The sequence below is a fragment of the Natrix helvetica genome (assembly GCF_964273705.1).
Source record: "Natrix helvetica genome assembly, chromosome: 8".
NCBI lineage: Eukaryota > Metazoa > Chordata > Lepidosauria > Squamata > Natricidae > Natrix > Natrix helvetica.
This window is the reverse complement of record NC_138559.1, coordinates 9,289,409-9,308,891: the sequence shown is the minus strand read 5'-3', so window position 1 is coordinate 9,308,891 and position 19,483 is coordinate 9,289,409. Positions and strand designations below refer to the sequence as shown.

Below are 19,483 nucleotides of genomic sequence, written 5' to 3'. Positions count from 1 at the left end.
TCAACTCCTAGAATCCCCCAGCCAGCATAGCTGGCTGGGGAATTCTGGGAGTTGAAGTCCACAGGACTTAAAGTCGCCAAGTTTGAGAAACACTGGGTTAGACGCAGGGGTGGGATTCAAAATTTTTAGCAAACGGTTCTCTGCCTGGTTGCTGGGTGGGCGTGGCCATGGTGGGCGTGGCCTACTCAGCCACCTGCACCACGGCGAGGGAGGCCATTTTCATCCTCCCCAGGTTTCGGAGGCTTTCTTCGAGCCTCCGGGAGGGCGAAAACGGCTTTCCTCGGGATCTGGAAGTCCTCCAGAGGCCGGAAACATGCCCGTTTCCAGACTTCCGGAATGCCTGTTTTTTGCCCTTCCAGAGCCTCTGCACGGGTCCTGAACTTACCACAATGGGCTGCGTGGAGACTCCTGGGAGGGGAGGGAGGGGCCAGCCAGTCCTTGCAACTATCAGTTCTGTGAACCAGATCGAAACTTAGCATCCAATTTGCTCGATCCGGTCCAAAATGGCTGAATCCCATCCCTGGTTACACGCCAGGACAACCTGTTCCATCAATAAATAATAATAATAAATAAATATTTATTTCTTAGCCACACCCTCTCCCGAAGGACTCGGGGCGGCGTACAATGAAACATATGAAATAAATATGTGGACAAAGCAAACATATAACAGAGACATATACCGAGACATACACAAGGAGGAGGTCGGCTGATGAATAAAAAACAATTAGAATACAGTGATTAAAAAACCCCTAAATAATTAAATATAATTAAAATACCCAATTAAAAACCCGTCAGGAGCGATATGGTTAGATCAAAGTTGAGCCAGGCCAGCTACTTGGAATAGGAAGGTTGGCAATTTATTTTGGGTTCGCTATTCATTTATACAAAATATTCCGTTTGCTTTTTAATAGGTGTCATGTTCGTTAGACAGAGTCTTCACTTGCAACAGGCTGCATCAAGTAAGATGATGCAAGACTGCTATTTAATAGTGTGAACAAGTAAATAATGATGAATTCAGCGGAGCTTTGAAACCTTTGCAGGCACATATAAGCACAGAACTTAAAACAGACTGATGAAATAGGGGTAAACTGAAAAAAAAACATTTTAGGTATTAGCTGTGTTCGCAAGACAGCTTGCTTATGGTTAAGAACCGTAGTTTATTTAACATTCTGGGGTTGTTGGGAGATGCATCAACAATTGTTCACGCAGACTGGATTGGCCTAACAGCAAAGTTAACAATGTGTTTGTTTTTGTTGGAAGACATGCCCATCTGGGTTCAGTTCCAAGTGGAAAGAAAGACACTGGAAACCTGGAGACTGCTTGGAAAGATGGTTTTAATGGTGGGCAGGGACCACATGGTTTGAGGTCCTGGGCCAAAAATGGAAGGGATGCTGAGAGCGCCTGGGTTTTATGCCCTGTGTTGGGCTTTGAATTTGAGCTTGTATTCTGATTGGTTGTCAGACTCCCATGGGGGCCATGCAGGGGTAACTTTGTCGGTTGTGTTTGTGTCCCAGACTTAGTTGAGCCTTGCTGAGTGATGATATAATGAAAGGGCTTTAGGATTCCTGTTATGGCTCTGCCTGAAGAAAGCAAATCTTTGTTATGTAGAATAGTCTGGCCCAGGCCTTAATGGCCCATTGACAAAGGTGTGTGTGTGTCTGTGAGTTTCTGCCTCCCTATTAGGGGAAATATTCTGCCATTTTAACATTTCCTAAAATATTTCATTTTCCTAGGAGAGAGGTGGGTGCTAACTTCCTATAGTTTATTTCTGGTTCAGCCCTGTGCAGAAAACAGCCGTTTTGATGTCCAGTTGCATCAATAACATTTTGCAATTGGATTTCAAAAGGAGCGTAGTTTACATTTGCATCACAGCTGCTTTGGCCAGAAAAGTGGCCCTGCTGAACTGTTAAGAGCCAAGTAAATCCAGCCAGATGTTTCTAGTAAGAGTCCAAATGAAGTTGTTTGAATGAGAGAAAGCAAAACATTTTTAAAAAAAAGAGTCACACTGGCAATCTCAGTTAATCGTACCAGTGCATGAAAAAGTTGTCTAAGTACACAAATGGGATGTGCATCATCCACAAGCTGAGTCTATGAGCTACAAAGTATTTTCATAATCCTGTCTTGCTTTTGACTGAGTATCCCTTCCCTGACTTCTACCAGTGACACGTTGCAAATCTTCACATCAAGTTAAAAAAAAAGAAAAAATAGCACCTATTTCCATTTTTCTTAGAATCGGCTGCTGGGCTTCTGCTGCCCCCTGGTGGTATTTGTAAGGACAGCAGCTGAAACAGCTTTCTGAACTTTCTGCAATGATTAGAGTCTGTTATTTTATTTAATTTATTTAATTTATTTAATTTATTTAATTTATTTAATTTATTTAATTTATTTAATTTATTTAATTTATTTAATTTATTTAATTTATTTAATTTATTTAATTTATTTAATTTATTTAATTTATTTAATTTATCATTTAATTCATTTAATTATTTATTTAATTTATTCATTTGTTCATTTATTTATTTAGTCAAACATGTACAAGATAGCAGGTATAAGTATAAACATGGACATGAACAAGGGAAATGAGTACAAATAGATGGGGACAGTAGGACAGGGACGGTAGGCACGCTGGTGGACTTATGCATGCCCCCTTACGGACCTCTTAGGAAAGGGGTGAGGTCCACGTAGTCCCTTTAAGTTTGAAGCTGTGGGGGTTAGAGGATATAATAATGGAGTCAGGTAGAGCATTCCAGGCGTTGACCACTCTGTTGCTGAAGTTGTATTTTCTGCAATCGAGTTTGGAGCGGTTTACTTTGAGTTTGTATCTATTCTTTGCCCGTGTTTATTGTGGTTGAAGCTGAAGTAGTCATAGACAGGTAGGACGTTGTAGCAGATAATTTTGTGTACTACGCTTAGGTCAGACCTTAGGCGGCGTGGTTCCAGGTTATCCAAGCCCAAAATTTCCAGCCTGTTGTGAGCAGAGGAGTGGAGAACTCTTCTCGTGAAATACTACTGGTCCCGCTCAATAGTCTTAATGTCCAATAAATAGTGTGGATTCCAGGCAGACGAACTGTATTTGAGAATTGGTCTGGCAAAGGTTTTGTATGCTCTAGTTAGCAGAAGAATGTTATAAATCAGTAAACAAGGCAGAGCCACGGATGCATGGAGTTTGATTAATTAAATTGCTTTTCAAATTCGTGTGTGTGTGTGTGTGTGTGTGTGTGTGTGTGTTTTAGTTTCCTGACATTCTGGTGCTGTTATTTGTCTTTATACGTACACGCACAAAATGTGTTTATCTTCTTTTTCACTGGAATCGTTGGAATGAAACATCCAAGGCCAGCCAAGAAGCCTGGTGACTGAGCTCAGTGAGGGTGACATGTAGCACAGTCCAACCCATCGGGAAGGAGACTAAAGAAAACAAGTTTCTAATCTTCTGAAGCCCTCCTTCCATAGATGAGTCTACCTATATCAGGGGTGTCCAAACTTGGGAACTTTAAGACTTGTGGACTTCAACTCCCAGAATTCCCCAGCCAGCTCGGCTGGCTGGGGAATTCTGGGAGTTGAAGTCCACAAGTCTTAAAGTTCCCAAGTTTGGACACCCCTGACCTATATTGTTTAAGAGCTCTGGATGATGTTTTGCAAAGAAGTGGCAGTGTACCTGTGGTTGTCAGCCAGAAGGTCGGCAGTTCAAGACTCAAGGATCTCGTGACGGGATGAGCTCCCGTTCCTGCCAACCTAGCAGTTCAAAAGCATCCTCCTCATCCACCATAATCCCTTGCGGGGTGGAGTCTGGGCAACTGAATTGGAACTGAATGTTTACTGGCCGGATGCCTTCCTGTCGCCAATGCAGAGTTCCCCCCCCCCCTCAACAGATACGAGTCTCATTGTGCCCAGAGAGAGAAATATCTGCCTCTACCTAGGATCGAACTCACAGCCTTCCAATTGTGAAGCGAGAGCTCCACCTCTAGGCCACGGCACCACTCACTAGTCTGAAAGCATGAAAGTAGATCAATAGGTACCCCTTCAATGGGAAGGTAAGAGCGTTCCATGTGCCTCAGTATATTGTTACGCTGGCCACATGTCCACAGAAGCCTCTTCAGACAATACAGGCTTCCTCGGTTAGGAAATGGAGATCAGCACCACTGCCTGACATGACTGGACAGAGGAATCCTTACCACCGGGGGTGTGCGTGTTCTGTTAAGATACAGCCTATTGTACCTTAAAATGGCTTCTACTGTACAGCACAGTGGAGTTGCCATAGGCTTTACAGTACTCCACAAGGGGGCTCCTTCTGGTAAGGGGGAAAATCCAACATTAGAAATTACGTTTGGCCCAGGACATTTTCCCTCTATAATAAATAACCCGGGCAATGCTGGGTTATCAGCTAGTATGAAACAAAAATAAATAAACCGGGGGCTTTCAAGGAAACAGTACATTGTTCCATTCCCATCGCTCCCGTTCCTTTTATCTCTAGGCTTTTTAATACTGAATCTGTGTTTTGCCGTTAACATTTATTTCTTTACACTGTAGATTTCCCTCGTTTGCAGATCGTTTTTCTCCCATTAGCTGACGCCCGGGCTTCTATTTTGTGTTAAACAACATCTGTTTGTTTTGGCTCAGCCTGTTGTAGGAAACTCCGCCGTTGGGATTTTTACGCCATTTAAATAAGCCACGAGTTAACGTTAAGATAGAAGCTTAGCTGCGTGGAAACCTTGAGCTTCGTTCCTCAAATCTGTCTCCGGTGGCTCCTTTATCCCAGCATTCATTTCAGTAATGTTTATGTATCTGTGTGCACACACACACACACACACACACACACACATATAGCTCTTGTATCAGACTCCACACGGTTGAAACCAGTACTGGGTTTCGGATCCTGTTGTAACCTGTACCTTACGGCCGTACCAGGCCGTACCACCTGGAACCCACCACTGGTTGAAACAGATCTTGCAGTACATTTTTTCAGAATGTTTTTAAAACAGGGGTGTCCAAACTTGGCAACTTTAAGACTTGTGGACTTCAACTCCCAGAATTCCCCAGCCAGGCTGGGGAATTCTGGGAGTTGAAGTCCACAAGTCTTAAAGTTGCCAAGTTTGGACAGCCCTGTTTTAAAAACATTCTGGTACTGTCAGTGCAAAGAACGAAGTCTTTAAGAGACAGGGAAAAGGGCAAAAGTTAGCTTTGATTTTTCCCAAAAGATGTTTAGACAGGTAGTACCTTGACTTACGACCGCAACTGCGCCCCAAAATTTCCATTGCTAAGCAAGGCGGTTGTTAAATGAATTTTGTCCCGCTTTACAACCTTCCTTGCCACAGTTGTTGAATGAATCGACTGTAGTTGTTAAGCCAGTAATAGGGTTGTTAAGTGACTCTAGCTTCCCTGTCGACTTTGCTACTCAGGTCACAAAAAGGGGATCATGTGACACACACACACACACACACACACACAGAGGAGACTGCAACCGTCATAAAATTGAGTCAGTTGCCAAGTGTCTGAATTTTGATCATGTGACTGCGGGGATGCTGTAATGGCTGCAAGTGCGAAAAACGGTCATAAATCAATACAATACAATACAATAGCAGAGTTGGAAGGGACCTTGGAGGTCTTCTAGTCCAACCCCCTGCCTAGGCAGGAAACCCTATACCGTTTCAGACAGATGGCTATCCAACATCTTCTTAAAGACTTCCAGTGTTGGGGCATTCACAACTTCTGGAGGCAAGTTGTTCCGCTCATTAATTGTTCTAACTGTCAGGAAATTTCTCCTCAGTTCTAAGTTGCTTCTCTCCTTGATTAGTTTCCACCCATTGCTTCTTGTTCTACCCTCAGGTGCCTTGGAGAATAGTTTGACTCCCTTTTCTTTGTAGCAACCCCTGAGATATTGGAAGACTGCTATCATGTCTCCCCTAGTCCTTCTTTCTCTTAAGCTAAATATACCCAGTTCCTGCAACCGTTCATCATATGTTTTAGTCTCCAGTCCCCTAATCATCTTTGTTGCTCTTCTCTGCACTCTTTCTAGAGTCTCCACATCTTTTTTACATCGTGGCGACCAGAACTGAATGCAAATATTCCAAGTGTGGCCTGAGCAAGGCCTTATAAAGTGGTATTAACACTTCAGGTGATCTTGATTCTATCCCTCTGTTGATGCAGCCTATGAGATGAGCTGGCTCATATTTAAATGATTGTCCACTAGGACTCCAAGATCCCTTTCACAGTTACTACTACTGAGCAAGGTATCACCTATACTTTACCTGTGCATTCCATTTTTGTTGCCTAAATGTAGAACCTTACTCTTTTTGAAAAAATCACTTTTTTCAGTGCTGTTGTAAGTTGAGGACTACCTGTAAATCGATTAGAAATGTGTATTTCGGGGACAAATGTATGAAGTTAAGATTAAAATGCTTCTCTGTTGGGAGGATATATCTGACACAAGTGTGTCTTGTGTTATGAATGCAATCCTCCAGTCAGTTATTTCTTAGCTAGAAGCTGCCTCGCTGCTAATATTATGCAGAGCATTAGCAAAGGACGATAACATTGTCCTTTTTTTGGTCATAGCATCTTAAACTTGTGTTTGAGGCAAACCTGGCAGAAAAACTTGCAGACGTTTTCGTAGTGTGGCCCGCGAGAAAGATCTTCCCACAATCTCCTTTTTAGAATCCCAATTCAGACAGACACTGGTTACAGGTTAATTCAACACCCACAATTTAATTAACAAAGACAATACAATTACAAATAATCGGATTAATAAATTAATTGACAGCGTCTGCCTGAGCGAGTTGTAAATAACTTAAATCTATACTTCAACTGCTCGTTACTCTATTTAAATAAGTCTATGGTCCAACTCTCTTGTGTTTTGTGTAACATTTGCTCCTTTTGAAACAACAGGAAAACACACTGGAGTGTGCAGTCTTTTCACCAATCGGTAAAAATGAGGGATAATGCTGTATACGTGTGACAGGAGGAAACCACATGGACCATGGATGGTTTCCATTTTATTTGCATATACTAAGAGGAAAATGTTGTCCATCTTCCATTCTTCTTGACTTTGAGAAGGGAGTGCAATTTTTAAGCAAGATCAATTGGAAAGAGCCATCTCCGTGACCTTCTTTTAAAGTAAGACTTTTTAAAGAACCGGGCCGTAAATCAATTCGGCCCTTGACAGCTGAGGGGAGGGAAGCCCAACACCTTACAATTTCTCATAGCAAAAAAGGCTCAGGGTAGCAAGGAGTCCCAGTCTTACAAAATTTAAATTAATCGTAAAAGAGGTTTTAAGGAACGACACACTCTATGCGGGAACCATTTTGCATTAAGTTTACAACTGGCCTAGTCTGTGGGATTATGTACATATTTACAAAACAAAACAAGTTCGACGGACGTCTCACGAATGCAAACCTTCGCCCTGGGATGCAAAGTGAGTTTTTCGCCTGGCTGAGATAGACAGCCATGGAGTCTGGAGAAACGGAATTTGCAGGGCTGGGTCTGCGAAGGAGATGGGCGATGAAAGCTGCCGACATTTTGCAAGTTGCAAGGGTAGCGTTTCCGCGGTGTGTGTGTGTGTCCTCCCTGAGGGTCCAGTTCTTTTGTGGGAAAGCAGTTAGACGCCGTTCGCACTCGCTTTGGTGCTCCGGGGTGCTTCTATTTTAGTCTTTTAAAAGGAAGGAACAATAAACAAATATGAGTAACGAAGGTAAAAGGAGACAACTACTGCATTTTAATTTTTTTCATATGTACCTGTGTTTCCCCGAAAATAAGACCCGGTCTTGTTTTCTTTTCAGCCCCAAAATAAGCACCAGGTCTTATATTCGGGGGATGTCTTAGCCGATTACCTTAGGACCACTGCAGCCATGTCTCCCATGCACCGACACCTATCATGCCGCTGCCTCACTTCTGCAGTTGCGGCCAGACGCCATATGGCACATTGCACCAGTGTTGCTGCTCGAGGCCTACTGACAAGGTATATCAGCCTAAGTGCTACTGCTATTTCCTGTTTACTAACAATTATTGGCATGAACCAGTCTTAGGATGGGTAGTCATGAAGTAGCAATTCCTCCCACAGTACTACTACTAAAACCATGAGGAAATTTAGAGGAAACAAGAGTAAGGAAGTCTTCCAAATACTGTATTTTTCGGAGTATAAGATGCACCTTCCCCCCCCCAAAAAAAGAGGGTGAAAATCTGGGTGTGTCTTATACACTGAATACAACATTTTTGGCCTACTGAAACCCCGCCCCCTTTGCAAAAATGGATGTACAGAGGGTTTCGGTGGCATGTAGAATACAAAAACTTTTTAAAAAAATTTACGTCTTCAAAATCACGGTGCGTCTTATAGTCTGAAAAATACGGTAATATTCATGGTCACAGGTTTCGGTAAGCGAACAACTACTTAGGCTGTCTCACATCTTCCTTGTGGACTTTTAAAATCAGTTGTATCTGGCTTTAGGTGCTCCTCTCTGTTTCTTGGCCGAGGGAGCCAGCAGTGTCTGAAGACCCTTCTGTGGGTCGTGTGGACAACATGGCTATATACGCCGAAGGCGCAAGGAGCCTTCCCACAGAAGTGGTACCTAGTAATCTACTCGCATTCGCATGCTTCCAAACTGCTAGATGAGCGGGAACTGAGGCAAGTAATGGGAGCTCACCCCGTAGCGTGAAGCTTAGATCTCGAACCTGGGCTTGTCAGCTCTCCAGCTGACAAGCTCAGCATCTTTAACCACTGAACCATCCTGCCCCCTTTTTACTGGAACATAAATTGGAATCAGGATATGGACAAGATAGGCTTCAGATCTAGTAGGACCTTTATGTCCTTCTAACCCAGGCAACCTGAAACACTCAAAGAGCTACAAGGGTCCTAACTGGAAGCCCCCTCCCCCCCGATTCAATTCTGGAGCCGACTGGAAGTCCGGCTCCAATACTATTCCTCAAGCCTGCATTTTTTAAAATTTTCTAGGGGTATACTTTTAGTTGTTTTTAATTTAATTTTTAATTTTTACTTATTGTACAGTTGTATGAGGTTTAATTTGTTTTTAAGGGTATGGGATATTCGTTTTTTGTATTCGTTTTAATGACACACCTGTACATCGTCCCGAGTCCCTTCGGGGAGAGGGGGCGGTCTAGAAATACTGAAAATAAATAAATAAATAAACTATGGAGCAGTGATGGGGAACCTATGGCCAGCTGAGGTCACCCTTCTTTAAAGCCATTTTTCACCCTCCCCAGGCTCCAGAGGCTTTATTGGAACCTGGGGAGGCCGAAAAGAGCCTCCCCCGCCCCCCCCCCGGAGGCCCTCCGGAGGCTTCATGAGCTTCCCTGAAGCCTCCGGAGCACAAAAAAACGGCCCTACGGGAAAACCGGAAGTTCGTGAACAGACTTCCGGTTTGCTCGGAGGTTGGTTTTGACTGCTCCAGAGGCTTCAGGGAAGTGTCCTGAAGGTCCCTGAAGCCTCTGGAGGGCTTGCGGGGGGAGGCTGTTTTCGCCCTCCCCATGCTCCTATAAAGCCTCTGGAGCCTGGGGAGGGCGAAAAAAGCATGCAAAAAATGGGGGGTTGCGCCTGTAGTGTGTGCATGCGCACTGGGGGGGTTCCGCATTGTATTATGGATGCGGCACGCCCGTACACGACCCCTCTGAGCTCCCCCCACTTATGGCACATGAGCCAAAAAAGGTTCACCATCACTGCTATAGTCGTCTCCTAGCGCAGCATCCGTTTTCCTCTACCTGTCCTAAACGAAAGCCCTATCAATTGTGGAGCCCACAGAAAACCAGTCTCCTCCTGGTGCGCCGTGCTTCCCCCTCCAACTGGAAGCTCCTCTCAAAATTGAGTTGCCAACCAGCGATAGGGAGCCGCAGCAGAGGGATGAAAGAGCCACATGCGGCTCCAGAGCTGTGGGTTGCTGACCCCTGTTCTAATCAGAGGAGAACTTTATAACAGGAGCAGAATATGATTCACACTTGGCACTACTGCACTACAAGCGTTTCCACATTTCTAGCAGCAGAGTTCAGATTTGTCTCTTGCTGTTAAAAAACAAAAGGAGTTAAAGAAGTGCGAAGGTTCACACATGCTTATGGGGCAAGTGCTTCAGCTCTTGAAGCATAAAAGTTTCACTTTCTTGAGCTAACTTGTCACTTATGGCATCTCATCGACAAGGCCACTGTACAGGTAGTCCTCGACTTACGGCCACAACTGAGCCCAAAAGCAAGACGATTAAGTGAGTTGTGTACCACTGTATGACCTTCACTGCCACAACTGTTAAGCGAATCATTCAGTTGCTAAATAAATCTGGCTTCCCCTACTGATTTTGCTGGTCAGAAAGCAGGTGTCAACTAGTAAAGCATTCCTGCCCTGCTCTCGAGTTGCCATTGGCAGGAGGGAGGAGAACTAGCAGCTCAGCACCACGATCAGAAGCCCATTCCATCCAACATTTCTCAAGGTTGGATCTCAGGTTACCAGAGCCAGCCCGAGAGGCATATTTTTACAGCTTTCGAATGCTTTGTTGGAGAATGTGATTTATGACACACCCTGGGAGGAGACGGAAAACACGGTCCTAGTTGAGCCGTAAATTACGTGGGGTCAGAGCTGGCTTCATTTGGGTTTCATGCCGACATGTTGTGCCTAATAAATAACTGGATTTCTTTTGAAACTTGGCTTGAGGTTCATGAGTTAAATAGGGCATCCGTCGGAACTCTGACATGTGGGTTAGTCTCACCTGGTGATCACATGAACCCGGGACACTGCAACCATCATAAATACATGCCACTTGCCAAGCACCTCGATTCTGGTCACGTGATGCTGCAATGGACGTGTGAAAACCATCACAAGTCACCTTCATTTGGTCACTAAATGAATCTTTTATTACAGAATGCAACACAGCGGCATTTGCTTGCGCTCCAGACCAAAAGGCGTTCGAGTAGATAGAAAGGGATGTAGATTCTCCCCACCCATGGATCCTTTTGCCAGGTTTTGGATTTTGCACACTATGAGTCCAAAAGTAAAACTCACCTCTCCCACAGGAGGCTTGACTGACATTCCAGGAACTGGTAATTTGTCTTTTGGAGGCAATATAAATTCTTCATCCTTCAAAGAAGAGAGAAAGAGGAAAGGAAGTCAACCTAACTCTAGAGCAGTGTTTCTCAAACTTGGCGACTTTAAGTCCTGTGGACTTCAACTCCCAGAATCCCCCAGCCAGCATAGCTGGCTGGAGAATTCTGGGAGTTGAAGTCCACAGGACTTAAAGTCGCCAAGTTTGAGAAACACTGCTCTAGAGTGCTATTCCAGAATCAGAACCAACTTGACTGAATTATTCCATACTCCACAGATTCCCACATTCTTAAGATTAAGGATGCTATCGACTTTCCTCTGCTATCAGAAAGAGCTTGGCTATTTGAAGCGTCTTCAAAGACAAAAGAGAACAGCAAGGACCCATCAGAACTTGTCTATTCATTTCTATTACAATCTGGATTTGGTAGAAGAATTATGGGATATGAGCTAATTCTTGCTGGACCACATCCTTCCATAGCAGAAACATATATTTATACACCCTTCAAAAGAGACAAAAGCTGAGGATGAAACCGAAAGACGAGAACATGTCCTCTACATCTACCAACACCCAGATAAGCAGGGAATAACACCAGACAAACAATCAAGCAGAAAACAAGATCTTTTAAGGAAACTACGAAGGAGACAAACTATCAAAGCAGAAAACAATACCATAATCGAAGTGAAATGTAGTCTGGATTCCCTGGAGGGAGGGGCTGCATTCAGGAGGGCAAAGAGTCAATGAAGCATGGAAAGTACAGTTGGGAGAAAGAGGGTTAAGACGTCTCCTCCCTAACTGTTCCCAGGGGGATGCAAATAGTCGTTTTAGTCTGGCAAGATTTCTGTCTATAGGTGAGGGACAACAATGAAACTGAGAAGCAGTGTGACGTGTTTTTCTTGGCTCTTAGGCTCCGCCAATCAAGGAACTGTGGGGGGGGGATCACACCCCCACCAACACTGGCAGGGTAAACTATTATAAATAGGGAACAAACACCACATTCTCTAGCACTGATGATGCTACCTAGATGGGTAATGAAATGTCTCCAAGCAAACAACCAAGCTCAGAGAACACCAAGAACTCCAAAATAGGCACAGCTGAAAAATATACACCCCAATTCTCACCTTCCTTTCCTGCACATTGGGGGCAGAATCCAACAAGGTCTCCTGTTCTTCTACTTCATCATCATCATCATCCATTTCAGCATCCTCACTCTTCAAAGGCTAAAGAACAAATGAAAAGCCTGGGTTAAGACACACCTAGATAACACAGAAGTTTTAAAGACGATGTTGGAGGACCATTTGTCTGAAGTGGTATATAGGTTCGCTGCCTAAGCAGGGGGTTGGACTAGAAGGCCTCCCAGGTCCCTTCCCTCTGTTATTCTATTCTAAAAGCACAATATAGCACACGTGTGGTTAGAAAGCATTGTGATTTTCTTTAGTCTACTTAAGTTATCAACAAAGCTCAGATTGCAGATGCTGCAAGTAAACATTTAGAAAGAACAAGAGTTCTTTTAGCCTCAAGAAAAGGGTTTTTAAAAAGGTATCAGTAATTGACGACAATTATTTCAGTTAAAGTTACAATAAAGCAAAACCTGAGCCTATGGTTTCACATCCCCCCTTTGCCCCCAAGGGCAGTGATGGCTAACCTTTGGATCATCACATGCACACACACACGTGCCCCGCTCTCCTGCACACGCCCGTGCCCCCCCCCCGTACTTCCACACCCTGCATACAACTACCCCACACCCCGTTTTGGGCACCAAAAATGGGCCAGGGGGCACCTCTCCTGCCTCCCCGCGCATGACCCTCTGCCCCCCCCAATGCATGCATGGGCATCTCCCACATGTGCCCTCCCTGCATATGCGCCAGAGACCAGGTGAAGCTGAGCAGGGGCAAAGGCTCATGTGCCCGCAGTTAAACACAACCACAATCACTCCGCGCACATGCGGAAATGTATGACAAGTTTTTCTTTTTCTTTTCCCATAATGACTTGCATAGGGATTATTCTTTATGCTATTTATGTTGTTTGTATTTTTTGTCATGGATTGCACCAGTGAGACTAAAGCAAAGGCTCATGTGCCCGCAGAGAGGCCTCTGCCTGCTCCAGGTTCGCTATCACAGCCCAAGGGCGCAAAGCCTTTTATTGGGGGAGGAGGGGGATAAATTTCTGGATTTACCTTCCACCATGCTGGTGGTAACATAAAAGCCTCATGGGATTTGTTGTACTGTGTTGTACTGTTGTACTACGTGTAGGTTGGTTGAAATATACTGCTGGTTTAAAGTAAAGGAAGGAAATCTGTTATTCTTAACAAATTCCCCCCCCCCCTTTCTTCTGAAACCCACTGCAGTGCAGTGAATGTACCCTCCATCTGACTACAATAAGCACATCTGGAAGATGCCAAACAATAGCACTTAGACGTATATACCGCTTCCCAGTGCTTTACAGCCCTCTCTAAGCCTATTTGCCCCCATCAATCTGGGTCCTCCTTTTACCCACCTCGGAAGGATGGAAGGCTGAGTCAACCTTGAATTGGTCAGAATCGAACTCCTGGCAGTGGGCAGAGTCCGCCTGCAATACTGCATTCTAACCACTGCACCACCCAGCTCCTCTGAGGCCAAGCAAGGAGAAGCTGCTAACCCTTCCTTCCTAGTCTTGCTTTCCCATCAGGAAACGGACCAAGTTTGTTTGACGGTCATTGCTACAAAACCTGCTCACCTTAGTTGTGTTCACCATCATCGGTTTGGGACTCAGGTCTGTCAAGTACAAGGCACGAGAAAGCAGCAGCAAAGAAGGAGGGACTTTTTCCTTGAGATTCAGATCCAGCCACTGTACAGCAGGGACAAGGAGAAAAATCGTTCACAGCAATTTTCTGGGAAATTAAACTTTTGCAAATCTGAAGCTTTCACATAAGAGGATTGGGGGGGGGGGAACCCCTCATTTTGCTCTAGCAAGAATCTTCCTTTATATTTTGCACCAATTTGGCTCTCTGACCACCCTGCGAGACCAGAAAATTCCTGACACACTGAAATTGGAAAGCAGATGATGCTTTGTTCTCATGGTCCTTCCCAAAGGTGCTTTGGAAACAAAACAATCAAGGTGAATGGAGTCTTCCCAGGTTGAAATTGGTGGGTTATAAATTGCAAGGAGGCGCGATGGCTCAGTGGTTAAAGATGCTGAGCTTGTCAGCTTGGGTTCGAGACCCGAGTGCTACGCAATGGGGTGAACTCCCATCACTTGCCTCGGCTCCCATCCACTTAGAAGTTCAAAAGTATGCAAGTAGATCAATAGGTACCACTCCGGTGGGAAAGTAAGAGTGTTCTGTGCATCTGGGTCTATAGTCGTGCTGGCTACATGGCCACGGAAATGTCTTCAGATAATGCTGAAAGTGAGGGGAGCCAAATGTCAACTCGCAAAGCATCCCTGGCCTGCTCTCGAGTTGCCTAGGAAATGGGGGATAGGAACGGGATGAAACGGAACGGAGCAAAAGACAGATGCACATTCCAGACTTAGCTCTCTCAACGATGTATCCCAGGGTTACTTACAGCAGCCCGGAGGGGAGTGACCTCTACATCTCGTGAAATTGCCCCGTTAGCGAATGTGATTGATGACACACCCTGGGGGGGGGGGGAAGAGGGTCATGATTGGGGCTGTAAATTATGTGGGGTCAGAGCTGGCTTCACTTGGGAACGTGCCGACATGAAGCTCCTAATAAATAACTGGATTTCTTTTGAAGCCTGGCTGGAGGCTCATGATTTAATTAGGGCATTCGTCGGAACCCTGACAGCTGGCTCCCTCGGCTAGGATTCAGAAATGAGTCCCATCCTCTAGAGACGGACATGACTGGACAGGGAAAACGTCTACCTCTACCTTTTAGGTTGCAAGAACTCCAACCATAAGGTATGCAAAAGGAGTTAAAACCCCGAAGAAACCAACATACCCTTGCTGAAAGATCGAACTGGCTGCCATTTGTGTCGAGACCATATCTGACTCTAAAGCTGCTGGCTGCCAAGCCTGAACTACACTCTTTGAGATTTTAACGGTTCAGAATGGAAAGGTAGCTTCCTGCAGTCCAGCCCTCCATCCTAAGGAGCTGCTTTCAGAACCTGCTGAGCGTCACTAAGGACGCCTACTTAAGCAGTCTCTCATTCCCATCTGCTCCATTTGTGTCCTTAGCTCAGCTGGAACAACCGCTTACGTCTGTAAAATTAAATTGAAATACTTTCTGATCCCTTTTGAACCAATCCGCCAACTAAAGATCTGGCCTCAAATTTAGACCTGCCATCTCTCTTTTTTTTAAAAAAAATAAAATTTTATTCGCCAGGTCTCGCTGCTTTAGCAGAGTAAGGAAGATACTCAGGGATGATTCACACCCTGGTCAACGTCTCTTTGCACTTCTACCATCGAGCATAAGACATCGAAGGATAGCCAGCCGAACAAATAGGCTTAAAAATGGTTTCTATCCTTGGGCTGTCAGACTCTTAAACACAACCACAATCACTCCACGCACATGCGGAAATGTATGACACGTTTTTCTTTTTCTTTTCCCATAATGACTTGCATAGGGATTATTCTTTATGCTATTTATGTTGTTTGTATTTTTTTGTCATGGATTGCACCAGTGAGGCTAAAGCCAATTTTGCTGTATACAAGGCTATACTATACTATATTATTAATTTTGTATTAATTACATTTCTTAGTGCTTTATAAACATCATGTTGTCTGGGTATTTAATTTGCTTAGCAATACAGATTCCATTCTTAACTCTCCACCCCTTTTTTCCACTGGTAAAATAAGTTCCATGTTGGATAATATCCTAGACCTGCCATCTTTTATAACAACCTTTTCCAATGTGATGCGCTTGAGAATCAGTGAACATCTCCCATTTTTGCAGATGTTGGTTTGGAATAAGTTATTGCCTATCGGTGAAGCAACAGAAATGGTGGCTCAATGGCTAAGATGCTGAGCTTGTCGATCAGAAAAGTCGGCAGTTCAGCGGTTCTAATCCCTAGCGCCGCGTTAACGGAGTGAGCTCCCGTTACTTGTCCCAGCGTCTGCCAACCCAGCAGTTTGAAAGCATGTAAAAATGCAAGTAGAAAAATAGGGACCACCTTTTTAGTGGGAAGATAACAGCGCTCCGAGCGCCTTCAGCGTTGAGTCATGCCGACCACATGACCACGGAGACGTCTTCGGACAACGCTGGCTCTTTGGTTTTGAAACGGAGATGAGCACCGCCCCCTAGAGTCGGGAACGACTAGCACATATGTGCGAGGGGAACCTTTACCTTTACTTTAAGGCTGGGGATGGGAGCAAGAGGCTTCCAGGAGGCAAACCATTCTTATTTCTAGCTTTAAAATCCCCCAACTCCAGCATAATAACTTAAATATATATATCTTGTTCCAAAATTCAGCAACAGATTTCAAATATTTGGGACAGCAACAGAGGTCGGTAGAAGTTGTGTTAAAATACCACATGGGCCTTTTGCAAAAAATAAAAAGGTTGGCCTGGCCCATTCTAGAATCCCAAACGGATGCTCGGAGGGAGAGATCACCTGTGACATTCAGTCAGGACAATGAAGCAGCCAGATACCTTTGGGTGTTCTTCTTGGACTCCATTCCCTTCCCTCCCTCACCCCTAACATACCTGGTTCAGTTGCTCTTTGAGCTGGTCCTCCGTAAGGCCCAACGACCTCATTCCTCTTGCTCTGCATGCACTCTGGAGCTCAGACACGCTCAAGCCATTAACGCCTTCCTTGGCTATCATCTACAGGCAAGAAAGAGCAAGAATCGGCATCATATGGTTAGGAGCACTGGTGGCGCAGTGGTTAGAATGCAGTACTGCAAGCTCCTTCTGCTGACTGCCGACTGACTGCAGTTTGGCAGTTCAAATCTCACCAGGCTCAAGGTTGACTCAGCCTTCCATCCTTCCGAGGTGGGTAAAATGAGGACCCAGATTGTTGGGGGCAAGAGGCTGACTCTGTAAACCGCTTAGAGAGGGCTGTAAAAGCACTATGAAGCAGTATATAAGTCTAGTTGCTATTGCTATGCTTCCTTCCTTCCTTCCTCCCTGCCTCCCTCTTGGCCCAGTGGTTAGAATATAGAATTGCAGGATAACTCTGCTCACTCCCAGAAGTTCGATCCTGACTGGCTCAAGGTTGACTCAGCCTTCTATCCTTCTGAGGTGGGTAAAATGAGAACCCAGATTGTTGGGGCCAAGGGGCTGACTCTGCAAACCACTTAAAGAAAGCTGTAAAAGCACTGTGAAGCGGTATGTAAGTCTAAGTGCTGTTGCTATTCCTCCCTTCCTTTCTCTTATTCCCTTTCTCCTTCTCCTTCCTGGTGCCGCCGTGGTTAGAATGCAGTATTGCAGGCTAACTCTGCCCACTGCCAGGAGTTCGATTCTGTCCAGCTCAAGGTTGACTCAGTCTTCCATCCTTCTGAGGTCAGTTAAATGAGGACCCAGATTGTTGGAGGCAATAGGCTGACTCTGTTAACCGCTTGGAGAGGGCTGTAAAGCACTGCAAAGCGGTATATACGTCTAAATGCTATGGCTAGTGCTATCACGCAGATCATGTAACAAAATCAAGGCTCCTCCCAGGCTACTGCCATTTTAGAAGGGAAACTAAATAACCTGACAGAAAGTGAAGAGGAACTAAAGAGCCTCTTGATGCGGGTGAAGGAGGAGAGTGCAAAAGTTGGCTTGAAACTCAACGTTAAGAAAACTAAGATCGTGGCATCTGACCCTCTCAATTCCTGTCAAATAGATGGGGAAGAAATGGAGGTAGTGACAGATTTTATTTTCCTGGGCTCCAAGATCACCGCAGATGGGGACTGCAGCCAAGAAATTGCTCTTGGGGAGGAAAGCAACGGCAAATCTAGACAGCAGACTAAAAAGCAGACTAAAAGACTTTGGCCACCTAATGAGAAGGAAGAAGGACTCACTGGAGAAGAGCCTCATGCTGGGAACAATGGAGGACAAAAGAAGAAGAAGGGGATGACAGAGAAGGAAGTGGCTGGATGGAGTCACTGAAGCAATCGGCGTGAGCTTAAATGAACTACAGAGGATGGTAGAGGACAGGAAGGCCTGGAGGAACATTGTCCATGGGGTTGCGATGGGTCAGGCACGACTTCACAACTAACAACAAAATAACCTGTTCTTGCCAATAACATGCAACATTTAGCCAACCTCATTCTCTTGGCCAACTTGCCCAGAATTTAAAGATAGCTTTCTTTTTAAGAACAAAGATCTTAAATGGCAAAACATAGCTTTGCTTCTTTAAATCTGCATATCTGCAGCCACACATGCTGATATTTTGGTCCAGTACATGTTGTAAGCAATCAACTGGTTAAAAGGCAGATGACAGATTAACAACATCCTGCTTAGTTATGAGCCTAGTTTCAATCATCTCAAGATAAGCCCATCAAATAAATTAATGAAAACTTATAAACCGCAATTGATGGTCATAGATGACAAGGGAGGAAACGCAATCAAAATTCGCTGGCTGACTCAGCCTAACAAGACTAAATCAATCTCAGAGAATCCTTAGAAAGGCTAATTAATTAGCTTAAAAGCCTTTATTTTCCCTCTTGCAATATCTGCCTTGATATTAAACTTCTTTCCCCCACCTTATTTCTTTTTATCATCTGTTAAGCAAATTTCCCATTTAGTATCTTTCATGTCCCCTTCTTGCAATTAGCACCACTGAATTCTAGAATCAGAGAAGATTGCTTATGATCTTGGCGCCCAGCTACAAGTGAAAATGGGGTTTTTGTGGAGTTTTCTTTAACAATATTTTTGAACAGCAATGGAATAAGATCGAAAAAATCTCAGCAACTGTATTGTTTTCAGTTTAGGACCTAAGATCGATTTTTTAAAGGCAGAGGGAATAGGGATTTTGCAGTATCCTTCCCCTGGAGTGGGGAGGGAATGGGGATTTTGCAGTATTCTTCCCCCAGGAGTGGGAAGGGAATGGGGATTTTGCAGTATCCTTCCCCTGGAGTGGGGAGAGAATGGGGATTTCACAGTATTCTTCCCCTGGAGTGGGGTGGGAATGGGGATTTTGCAGTATCCTTCCCCTGGAGTGGGGAGAGAATGGGGATTTTGCAGTATCCTTCCCCTGGAGTGGGGTGGGAATGGGGATTTCACAGTATCCTTCCCCTGGAGTGGGGAGAGAATGGGGATTTCACAGTATTCTTCCCCTGGAGTGGGGAGAGAATGGGGATTTTGCAGTATCCTTCCCCTGCAGTGGGGTGGGAATGGGGATTTCACAGTATTCTTCCCCTGGAGTGGGGAGAGAATGGGGATTTTGCAGTATCCTTCCCCTGGAGTGGGGTGGAAATGGGGATTTCACAGTATTCTTCCCCTGGAGTGGGGAGAGAATGGGGATTTTGCAGTATCCTTCCCCTGAAGTGGGGTGGGAATGGGGATTTCGCAGTATCCTTCCCCTGGAGTTGGGACGGAATGGA

At 44.8% G+C, this 19,483-nt stretch overlaps 1 protein-coding gene across 1 annotated transcript in view; it reads right to left on the bottom strand.

Annotated features, from left to right (window-relative positions):
* Positions 1-6,681: 6,681 nt before the first annotated feature.
* Positions 6,682-19,483, bottom strand: part of LETM2 (leucine zipper and EF-hand containing transmembrane protein 2) — a 30,897-nt gene continuing 18,095 nt past the window's right edge. The window contains exons 7-11 of the mRNA XM_081960796.1: positions 16,662-16,781; positions 13,737-13,847; positions 12,143-12,241; positions 10,985-11,059; positions 6,682-7,639 (exon numbers count right to left, since the gene is read on the bottom strand). Of these exons, the coding sequence (XP_081816922.1) occupies positions 7,589-7,639; positions 10,985-11,059; positions 12,143-12,241; positions 13,737-13,847; positions 16,662-16,781 (456 nt within the window). The 3' untranslated portion in view covers positions 6,682-7,588. The remainder of the gene's footprint in view (positions 7,640-10,984; positions 11,060-12,142; positions 12,242-13,736; positions 13,848-16,661; positions 16,782-19,483) is intronic.